General features: G+C 35.2%; 1 protein-coding gene across 2 annotated transcripts in view; it reads right to left on the minus strand.

Moving 5' to 3' along the window:
- Positions 1-12282, minus strand: part of LOC128683867 (uncharacterized) — a 20133-nt gene continuing 7851 nt past the window's right edge. The window contains exons 1-8 of one of the 2 annotated variants that reach the window (XM_053769909.1): positions 9313-9403; positions 6825-6902; positions 5749-5879; positions 4678-4863; positions 2113-2286; positions 1298-1455; positions 835-934; positions 1-375 (exon numbers count right to left, since the gene is read on the minus strand). In XM_053769909.1, the coding sequence (XP_053625884.1) occupies positions 250-375; positions 835-934; positions 1298-1455; positions 2113-2286; positions 4678-4863; positions 5749-5879; positions 6825-6902; positions 9313-9388 (1029 nt within the window). In that variant the 5' untranslated portion in view covers positions 9389-9403 and the 3' untranslated portion in view covers positions 1-249. Of the gene's footprint in view, positions 376-834; positions 935-1297; positions 1456-2112; positions 2287-4677; positions 4864-5748; positions 5880-6824; positions 6903-9312; positions 9404-12282 lie in introns of those variants that run through there. The other variant, XM_053769910.1, reaches the window with a different exon arrangement.

Below are 12282 nucleotides of genomic sequence, written 5' to 3' on the forward strand. Positions count from 1 at the left end.
TCCAGGCTCATCGTTTATTAAAAAGTTTTAAAAATAAAGCGATTTCTACTTAATTTGCTTGATATAAATATACATTTGAAAACTCTGTTGGACTGTCTCATCATCGTACGACCGTGTGACAATTTTAAAGGGATTGAACTTACACAATTAAATAAGGACCACGAGCGTGGCGCCACTGTCCACGAGGAATAGTATTATATAGAGTAAATTGTATTGTTCATTTATTATATGTATCAGTAGCTAATTTATTCAACTGTGAGGTTCAGGTTTTGGGTCTCCATTTTCTCCGCCATGGTCCTTATCGTGATCGTTATCAGATTGTGTCTCTTTTTTATTTTTTATGTATACCACATGCAAATACAATGACAGTATGACCTGAAACAAGATTTTTAAGGTTACTCATAATTTTGTATACGTGTGATTTTATAAATCATCCATTCATTATTTCGTTCATTCATTCGTTATTTTTTTATACTTGACGTTTTGTGGTGATAAAATGCATATGCCAACTCAACATTGTCGCCGAACTCAGATGCCGACGAGAATGCGTGGATATTGCGTAGTTAGTATGAGTGTTTTTGTTTACTGTAATGAAAAACCAGCGGTGTACCTAATCCATCAAAGTTTGGAAAACTGTTCGACGATAATATGACAATGTACATTAATTCGCCGACTACTGTCTGAGTTCATCGAAAGTGTTTAGGTAATCGGTAATGCACGGAGAATATATTTTTCGCATTTACAATAAAAACCATAAGATTGTTATTAAACATATGTGACGTTCCACAATAATATTATTAGTGTGGGAACATAATATTACTTCGTATGAATTACCTCAAGAACTATCAATACAATGCTGATAGTTAGCACCATGTCAGCGAACTTCACGACGAGTTTCTGGACCAGTCCCCCGCACCCTATCTTGTAGTACGACCTGAAATATTAAAGGGACTTTTTTTAAAGGAAGAACGATTCTCAAAACATGAAAAAATAATAAACAGACTTCCACATTTGTAACTCTCAAAATACTCTTAGTAACTAAGGTATAATGTTTTGTATCTGATAAACTATTAAGTTAATTTACTAAACTAAGTTTCATGTAATTCACATTAATGACTTAAAAAAAGACTTTTTTTGGGTTTCGTTTATCCATGTAGAAAGCCAAAGGGATAAGCTTATTTTTTTATTTTTAACACCAATTTTTATATACTCATGTTTTTGGCAATTTTTGTTTCTTTCTTGCGGTAAAATGCAACTAGGTTGATGGAACAGATGGATATGTACAGTGTTCACTGACCTGGTAGACTTGCAGATTTGCCTGGCCACTTCCTGTAAAATCGCCGACTGAGTGGAGTTATACGTGGGACAGCAGTAGATAGGGACGTCTGGAGGGAAAAGGGGTGAGGAATTTGGCTGTCTGTAGTCCTCTGGCCCGAAGAGCCCGCAGCATTGGAGCTGAAGAAATTAAATCCATTAAACATAATCGTAACTAAATTTTATAAATGCGAAAATATGTTAGTTGCCTCTTCAGGCACTATCTACGCGATTAATCTTCTTGAAATGTTGCGTACATGTAGTTTGAAGTACGGAAAAGTACGGACTGTTCAACCCGGAAAAATAACTGAACTTATTTTGGTACTAACTCTGTGTGATTTATCCATATTTATTTATTTATTCATTCATTCTGAATGAAGAAGTTGGCGTACAGAGGCAACATATTAAAACCTGAATTAATATGACACATCTCGCTAGTTGTGATATATAATATCATATGATATAATTGTCATAATAATTCAGAATTAGATGTAAGCTACTGCTCGTACAATCCGCTGCTAAACAGCTTATTGGCGACAGTTGTGGATCGCCGATGCTATCTCCGCTAGACCTAGCAAACTATTTTTGTTTAATCTTCCAGTAGCTGTAGTAAATCAAATTATTTATTCAGAAATTAGACCTTCACAGGCACGAAACTTTCACGTCAAGTTTTATAATCATTTCTGCCTAGTCTGACAATGAGAGGCATAACCAACACATGTCCGGAAAAATTTAAGATTTACGTAGGATATTAAGATTGTTGTGATATCAGCATACATATATTTTCTAAATACTTACGTCACTGCTGGTTGTAGCCCATTTCTTTACGTGAGCCTGGTTCCCCTGTGCTGCCAAATGGAAGGATTCCCTGAGGGACTCCGCGAGGGTATACTCGTCTTTGACGGTCACCTTCACCGAGACCCCAGCTATTATTGCTTGAATTACTGCCAGAAGGAAGAGGACGCCTCCAACCTGTTGAGTACATGTTGGCATAAATAAACATACTATCTATCCCGACTTCGCTCGGGTAAGGTAAAACCATAATAAAAACGTTGCCTATGTCAGTCACTCTAGCGGCCGTAGCTGGCTCGCGCGATAGATAAGAGTCGCGGCGCTTAAACTTTTTAAACTCACGCCATTTCTATATAATAGGCGAGCTCGGATTTTATGTGAGTCTCGAAAATCGCAGATAAATTGAAGCCACTAAACTGTCAAAAGTCGATAACTTCTCTTCAAAACACGGCAGCGACCTTGTAGCCATTCTCGCACTTGAGAGACAAATAATCGCGGTCTAAGTTAAAATGACAGGTCGATTGCAAAATTTAAACCAATGTATTAAACCCATGCTCGCAACGCTAGATAACGTGGGGAGTGCAATAAAATCGTAGATTTAAACAATTATCACGCTAGCCATGCTCCCCGTGCAGAACATTTTGTCTATCTCTGTGCAAAATTTCATAAAAACGATAATTTTTACAATCTGATAATAATAATTCTCTTCAATTATAATATTAGTATTGATAAATGAACTTATACTTAAACTAGATAGGAATAATTGCAGGAGTTAAAATAATATGTTGTGGGCGAAGTGGAGGTGATACATTTGCCAACAGAAATGTAGTGAGTGAAGTTATTCAATTTATATGTGTTATTCAAAATACCCTAAAATCACAATATCCTTTGTTCATTTGATCATGAAGCGGGGTGGTGTAATGGTTAAGCCCGCCTGTGGATCTAATGGTCCCAGGTTCGAATCCTACTCGTGCCACATGAGTTTGTATACCAATCTGACTCGTATATCGTAGCTTTAATAGATCACCACTTGCTCCCTGTGAAGGAAAACATCGTGAGGAAACATGCACACTGGTTGGTTATTACTGCGCGGATTTTTTGTAAAACTATGCTTTAGATTATCGATAATGATAAATTTTAAGAGTTGATCTTCTACCTTCGCATATTCTTCCTCATTCATTTTGTAAAGTAATAAAACTTTCTAAGATTTTTTTCCATCATATTTCGCTTATGCTGCGTTCTTTTATTTTTAACTCCTTGGCATTTCCAAAGACACACGCCTTAATTACAATACTTCCCTTAGCTTTAAGCAAGTAAGTGTAGTTCGCGTGATAGGCTACATCTGAACATGAATACATTACTCGAAACCAAGGCTGGTGTGAATAACCTTGGGTTTACATTAGCACGAAATACCCATGTTAGTCTTTGTGTTTTTCGTGTGTATTCTTAGCGTGCTATAGTGGTACCAAGTGGTCGAAAAATCAATGGTAAAGTTGTAGTTTATGAACCAGGATTTTGTGAATCTAGTTCGATAAAGCATACATTGCTTCTAAAATTTGACGAAAATCTAAAAACATTGATTGCAGCTAGTTCTTTCATCATGAATAGTGATAGGTAGTAGAATAGGTAGCTGGAAAGAGAAATGTCAGAATTGGAAAGGGACATAGATCTTAGCTATCTACGGAACAATATAGAATAGCTCGCTGCACGTGTTATAGTTAACCAGCTCCAGTTGGATAGGAATCTTTACAAGAAGATAAAATGACCCTAAAAAGATTTTACAAATCGATAAAGTTTTTTGATTTGATTGATAAACACTTCGTCTTTTCCGATTATAATTTGCTATTAATATTATTTGAATTCAAAAGTTTGTTATTCATTTTCGCAAAGTTTAAGGATTTTCATGAAATGTAAACACAAGTTATTTTCATTCCAAAATCTTACGGTAGCATAGTCTCTCGGGAAAATTTACTTTAAATAATAGTAAGAATAGCCTATAAGAGACAAACAATGAAATTAAACACTACAGATGATGAAGGAGAATAAACGTTAATCTTTCTCTTTAATCCAAGTGTGTTCCCAGTTCCATCCCAGCTGTGATGTCTCGACGCTACAATTTTATAATCTCGTATTAATTGATTCCAAAGATTTTGCTTGTTGTACAAGTCCTTTAATCATCGAATTTTACGACTTATTGTAGTCGATAAATTTTAATGATTGTTCTCGTAAAATTAAACGCGTAGGTTACTGTTATATAGGTATTTCGAGGACCTGGGTAGTACTGGGATTTGTACGCTTGTGTAATACTGTCATTATCTGTTTATTTTCTATTTCACGCAGTGTGCTTACTTTGTCACACAGCCCTGTGTCTTTTGTCGACTTTTGTATCATTAAATCATCATTATTACCATGGCCCCATTAATAGGTCATATGCTTTTCTTATGAAATGAATAAAGAGGATGGATCATGAATCCATGGCAAACTATGCGATCCTGAGTGAGTGGTATTATATTATCAAAACAAAAAAGATTCATAGTGTCTAGACAACTCAAAAGAAGAAGCATAACTTACGATTTTCAGCGATTTCTTTTTCTTCTTAAACAGTTTGACTACAGCAAAAATGGCAGCAGATAAAGCCACCGCTGCAGTCACAGCTAGCACGATGTAAGCTACTACTCGCCCGGACAATTCGCTACTAAACAGCTTAGTGGCGATTGCTGTGGACACCGTCGACGCTATCTCTGCTAGACTCAACAACTGGAAAGAGATGGATGAAACTAAGAACATTGTTTTCATCGAGGAATAAAAATAAGTGGTAATATACGAAAGGACAGACAGTCATGATTTTTTACCAAACAAGATACAGGTTAATTCCCAGTTTGCTGGTGGATGGCTAAGCGTTGGACCTGCCTTAGCAACTGTATCATTATGTATGTACAAAAGTGTATCGAATTAAGTCAAAATATACATTCAAGATAAAACAAAAAGGGTTCCGTTGCCAGTCGGCTAAGGAGCCCTAAAATTGAGTTTACCCATTACTACTTATACACATTAATTTTTACGATGATTGGGCAACGAATAAAAAGATTAACTTATTTAATGATTTTGTCGTTTACTTTTCCATCGACTTCTTCTATTTAATCTTTCTCATCTGAGTGAAACACTTAAATACCGATCAAGTGAAGTGATATCCCACAAACGTTCTTATAGTAAATCTGACTCAAATACATATTTAAGTAAGTACGCTTTAATAATCTTACAATAGCTCATCAGGTTAGATCGAGATAACAAAAAAATCTTACAAAATGTTGAATGAAGAAGTCATCCAAAAAGCAAACAGGCGAGAATTGGACATAACAGAGTGAAAACTCTATGGGGTTATGTTCTCCAAGATCCTCTTCATGCTGAGCTATCGAAATAAACTTTACTTCATGACACAACCTTATTGTCGTTTCAGAGAATTTCTTTTGAAAGAACACAATGGTCAATCCAGTTTGTAACTTCTTACTTCTTACGTTCGCCAAAACAATAATTTTGGCAACGTCAAGGTTTAGATGGACACTTACGTAAATTGAGGTCAATCATCTGTCCTGAGGCAACATCACGTACTGTTGAAGTATAATGGAATAAGGGAATACTTACGACAACAGCGACACTGAGAACGACGCCGAAAACCAACAAACATTTCTTGCCGCAAGAGGCACACGCCTTCTTCTCCACTAGATCCAGTTCATCCTTCAGCTTGCGGTGAGTCTTTTTGCCCGTTTTTTGGCCTGGAATCACAGACGAGATTTTTTTCATTTGAATGTAAAAATTCCATTGTAATACAAATTATGAGAAATGGTAAGGAAGATGACTATGATGGCGAGAGATTTGTCTGACAATCTGTCGACTTCTGACTATTAACAATTGGCTAGTGTCAGAAGTGGTTGGAGACAGAAATGTGCCAAATTTTTGCCCAGGAATGAGAATTAATATCTACGTTAAAAAACTTTTGATAATGTTTATTGAAAGTTTTTATATGCGACATCAAGACATCGTCAGGAAATCTACTGACTGGAGGAAACCTATTGACTGTTTAGATCGATAACAGTGTTATGATGCCTTTAGGTGTCTTGAATAAAATCTTTCAATAGCAATAAAATATATAAGTACACTGTATATTTATGTACAGCAGTTTTTTTTATTGATGCCTGCTGTAATGCACTGGTTTACACAAAACGTATCCTTACCAGCGAAAGAGGCACTCCTGGAGTTTGTCTTCTATATTGTCTATAGATTACATTATTATATACGTATTTAACAATAGAATTCTTTATTTCTAGCAGACAATTCTTTGGTAGTGGCGAAATATTGGTCCTCCATATTGGAACGCTAGAGTCGTCTCACGAAGAAGTATAGCAATATTCCTTGATCTACTTGGATCCGTCGAACTGCGCGTACCTATTATAGGATTTCGATGCTTTCAACAAGATTGAAAGACAAGGCAGGAGCTAGTGGAAGCAAATAGTTGAGAATGCATAGCATTGGCACAATATATAATTGACTAGTTATTGATTGCAGCTCCGTCCACAGTAGCCATGTTTTGCCTCCGGGTAATTCACGATATCTGTTCCAAATTCCAGCGGTCGAGCTGCAGGTGGAAACAAAGAGAAAGACAGACAGCCTTCGCATTGGTGACATTAGTATCGAAGTATAGATAGAAAAAAAATACTTACCTTCATCTTTTTTAGCGTCTGCGTTGCCCATTTCCCAAAGAGTGCCCGGAGCTCGACTGAGTGTGACATGGTTCGGAACTGCGTAATATAGGAACGTCGTCAACAAAGCTGTGTGCTTCAACGCATCACTTGTATTCTATAATGGCCAATGCTATCAATGGACCGTGTGCATGCACTTTACGATTCTAGAATTGTTTTATTGAATTTCGTTTGGAAATATTGGTGATAAAGTGAATTCTTTCAGAGTGCGTAACCCTAGTGTAGTGATGCCCAACTATCGATAGTTGACCTTGATTTAGGATATCTATTGGATCACAGATGAGTTAAATCAAAAATTATTTATCCTTCTCCGCAATCTTTGTATAACTGTATTAAGTAGTAGTGAGAACTATCAACAATAAAAAAATATAGTAATATTATTAATTTATTAAACTTTTTTAATAACTATTTTTGCAATATTTCTATCTTCACAATCTATGAAAAAAATCCGCATCAAAACAAAACCCGTTGCGTACCAATTGGTTGCGTATTATTAAAAATCTAAGCATACATAGGGACGGACAGCGGGAAGCGATTTTATTTTATACTATTAGTTATAGTGATAGTAAATATATCCTTAAAATCATGTGTAGCTACTAATACTCGACGACCTCGGTGGCGCAGTGGTCAAGTTCTTGCCACTGAACCGAGAGGTCCCGGGTTCGATCCCCGGTCGGGTCATGATGGAAAATGATCTTTTTCTGATTGGCCCGGGTCTTGGATGTTTATCTATATATGTATTTGTTATAAAATATTGCATCGTTGAGTTAGTATCCCATAACACAAGTCTCGAACTTACTTTGGGGCTAGCTCAATCTGTGTCCTAATATATTTATTTATTTATTTATTTAATACTATTTAATAGTAGATAATAATAGTAACTATATGATTTGGTACTCAAAAATATATTGACTGGTGTTCAAAACGGAACGTCTGAGATTCGAATCGGTGCCATTCGATTTTGTACGCAGAATGGAATACCTCAGACAGACGGACACTGGAAGGTACTTTTTTCAGTAGGTATGTATATGTGTATATGGCGATAATGCTATAATGGATTCAGATAAATCGATTTCTGAAGTAAATAAGTGTAAAATCGCATACTATCATATTGGACGTTTATTGAAAAGTATACATACTTAGTTACAGTAACAATGAAAAATCATTATATAATCCGACTAGCGATTGCCCAAGACTACATCTGCGGCGAAATAAAAGTAGCTTAGGCTACTCCTGAAAGTCTAGTCTATTTTCGTTGTAAATTTCATCATAATTGGTTGTGTAGTTTTTGAGTTCATTCACTACAAAAATGTCAGTAAATTTCAAATATTAGTATTTTATTCTTCATAGTAGTATTCTTTATGGCTGAGGGTCGTGGTTATTACGTGGCGACCTCGGTGGCGCAGTGGTAAAGTTCTTGCCACTGAACCGAGAGGTCCCGGGTTCGATACCCGGTCGGGTCATGATGGAAAACGATCTTTTTCTGATTGGCCCGGGTCTTGGATGTTTATCTATATATGTATTCGTTATAAAATATAGTACCGTTGAGTTAGCATCCCATAACACAAGTTTCGAACTTACTTTGGGGCTAGCTCAATCTGTGTGGTTTGTCCTAATATATTTATTTATTTATTTATTTATTTATTTATTTATTTACGTGGAACACACACAACAACTTTCTTGGCATTATTAATGGAATGGTTTACCATTGTCTTCTCCATTTCACACACAAGTTAATAATAATCAACCAGTGTGCAGGTTTCCTCACGATGTTTTCCTTCACCGGAAGGAAGTGGTGGTCGATGAATACTATACACGAGTCAGATTAGTTTACAAATTCATATGGCACGAGTAGGATTCGAACCTGGGACCTTTCGATCCACAGACGGGCGTCTTAACCATTACACCACCACCGCCACAGTATTGTAGTATTTTATAGTCGTCGTATTATTTATGAGGATCGTCATTATGTGGAATGAAACACACACACGAAATTGTTGGTCAGGCAGTTGTTGATAAACATCAATGATATTGCAGAAGGAATAGGAAAGCCTGGATAGACGTACAAACTCATGCTACACGATGATAATTTGGACCTGGGATTATTATAAATGCGAAAGTACCTAAGTTTGTTTATTTGTTTGTTACATTTTCACGCCTCTATCTACTAAACCAATCTTCTTGAAATTTGCATACATATAGTTTGATGTATGGAGAAGGACATAGAGTAACCTTTCATCCCGGAAAAAATACTTTTCCAGTGGGAAATTCACGCGGACGAAGCCGCGGGCAAAAGCCAGTAAACTAAACATCTAAACCTTCCTCAGAAATCAAACAATTAATTGATAAAAATCGCATGAAAATCCAAGAAGTTTTTTTTTTAATTTAACGCGAACAGACGCGCCAGAGGACTTTGTTTTTTAATATGTAAGGATTTAAGGATACTAACCAGTGCATTTAAACATATAAAATATGTGGTTCTCCCTGTCTACTAAATATCTATGGTATGTATATGCCAAAGACATTATTTCGTTGCGTAATTTCATTATATCCACGTTGACTTCATTTGCTACCGGCCAATTTGTAATGCTCATTTATTTTGCTGATATAAATATTTTTTTACTTGATTCCTCCAGTATTTTTTCGCGCGCGAAACGTTAACTTTTGACACTGAATCCGATTTTATTTTTAATAAATTCACTGACAGAATGTACGTGAGACGTAGAATTGTTACAGAAAAAAATCACAACATGTCCGAGACAGACAGACATAACAATATGTCGTTAGATGACATCAATACAATTCGTGCAATTAGCACATTTTGTCGGAACAGTAACTTTGTTTCGTCTGTGGTTTTAAATGTAATAAATTGTTACAGCGTTTTTAAGATATACCTACATAAATTACATTAACTAGTTCATATCCTTATACATATTTTACAAAACAAAGACTACTGCCGCGTCTGTCTGTCTGTCTGTTCGCGAGAAACTCAAAAAGTAGATACTCTTATTGCATTACCTACCTTTATAAAATAGTATATAATTATCATATAAAAAAGATAATTATTGTCAGTCCACGTTATCGTTTCCCTTTTTGATTTTATAAACGAACTACGTTTTGTCCGCGGCTTCGCCGGCGTGAATTTCTCTGCGGAAGCGGGACTGATTTGAGTTGTCATAAAAAAATTCATCCCTTCGTTATAGAAATTTGGGGATTGACTTTTGGAAAAAAATTTGAACGGAGTTCTTTATTATATTTACATGTATACCAAATTTCATCAAAATTAGTCCAGCGGTTTAGCCGTGAAAACAGACAGGCAGACAAATACACAGACTTGTATGGAAGTATAGATTTGCATGGAAGTATATGGATTACGTGTTAAAAACTGTGGAGCGGTCGAAAAAACTTATAATGAATTAAATTAAATTATATTTCACTCTCTATAACATTAGCAGGTTATCAAAAAATTTAACATCAAGATTTGCCGAGTAGATCAATTTGTTTCGACCTTGGCGAGGCGGGAATTCCATAGAACCCATTTACTTAGGTACCACTTCACTCACACTTCGCTTGAACAAAAGCATCATTCTTGTAGTAGGTTGCAGAGTACAGGTGATCAGAAAATATTTTATCTACACAATTTATCTATTGTTATCTATTTTCATCTATTTTTATCTATTTTTATCTATTTTTATCTATTTTTATCTATTTTTATCTATTTTTATCTATTTTTATCTATTTTTTCGATTTTTATCTATTATTCATCTATTTATTTTTTCTAACAAAATTAGATGGCCTCAGTCATGACTTTTACACGCTGGTAATCTAAATAAGCGAAGAGAATGCAGCAGTGGTGGTGCATACAATAGAATAAAATAAAATATCTTTATTGCGAAACACACACAAACACACATGAAGAAATACTTAATAATAAATGCTTAAGACGCCCATCTATGTGCAGAAAGGTCACAAGTTTGAATCCTACTCGTGCCACATGAGTTTGTATATCAGTCTGACTAATGTATAGTGGTTTTTTAGACCACCATTTGCTTCCGATGAAGGAAAATACTTTAGCAGATCTCCACAATTAGGTATATCGCAGTTACTATGGTATTAAAATAAATCGTATAGGTATAATAGTAAGTATCCTACCTATATAGGTTTAAGATGAAGGAAGCTAAGAAAATATATAATGGTGATTTTTAATTTTATATATTTATATATATTTGGGAAACAATAATACTTATAGAAAAACAATAAAATGTAACTTAACTACTGCAAAAACCAATCAAGTTTCCACTAATTACTGTTACAAATTTATCGAACACACTATGTGTTACATGATACATAATTAAACTAAGTATTCCTCAATAACTTGGGCATTAAATAAATGACCTAATTTCATTTTTAAATGTACAAATTAATTTTTTATTTTTATTTCTGAAGTCAAGAATAAAAAGTGGGATAGCGAACCCCGTCCGTCGCTTAACAGTTGCGGAAGAAAACAAAAACACTCAAATGATAAATTTTCGCTAACACTTTTCGACTGCGCTGTCCACGCGTAGGTCATAGCGCTCAACATGGCACTGGTTGCCACTCATTGCGGTCACCATGGCGACGTGGCCACAACATCACGCACAATGGTGACCAAGTCATAAAACCACCACAAGGACACGTCAAAGAAATTTGCAATTGTTGATTGATTCTTTCAAATGTTTTGTGTGTTGATGAAAAGTATTAAAAAGCTTTTTTTTATTATGTTGAGTTTCACAAAAGTGAAATTTTCGGGAATAGGGCGGGCAATTCAATACATCCAAATATGCTATATCTAGAGTGGGACATTGTTTGCAAAATGTTATCAAAATCCGCTTAATGGTTGACAGTATGCACTATGCATATTAGCATAAGTTACAACAGTCAACTTTGAGGTTAACTTTAATTTGCGCGCCACCGCCATTTATATAAAACTAGCGGCCCTTCCCTGCTGTGCTCGGGTAAAACCATAATAAATTATACACATAAACGTTCCTCAAGTATCAGACTATCTATTTAAAACCCGTATCAAAATCTGTTGCCTAGTTTTAAAGATTTAAGCATACATAGGGACAGACAGCGGGAAGAGACTTTGTTTTATATTATGTAATGACAGTGATAGCGAACTTTCCGTTATTGTCCGTAGGTTAAAGATAACGTCAAAGTTGACTGGTTAGTGAGATGATAAGTTTTGTGTAGTTGAATCAAATTGCGTTTCATATAATTAAAATAACTTATTAAATCAAAATAAAATTTAAATCTTCATAATTTAGACAAGTAAACTCAAAAGGAAAGTTCGTAATATTATTTCTAGCAGATAAACTGTAAAAATTCTATTAAATCAGTAGTAAGGTCGGATAACAATCAAGGTTTTTTTGATATCTAA

This window comes from Plodia interpunctella, chromosome 3, assembly GCF_027563975.2.
Source record: "Plodia interpunctella isolate USDA-ARS_2022_Savannah chromosome 3, ilPloInte3.2, whole genome shotgun sequence".
Lineage (NCBI taxonomy): Eukaryota > Metazoa > Arthropoda > Insecta > Lepidoptera > Pyralidae > Plodia > Plodia interpunctella.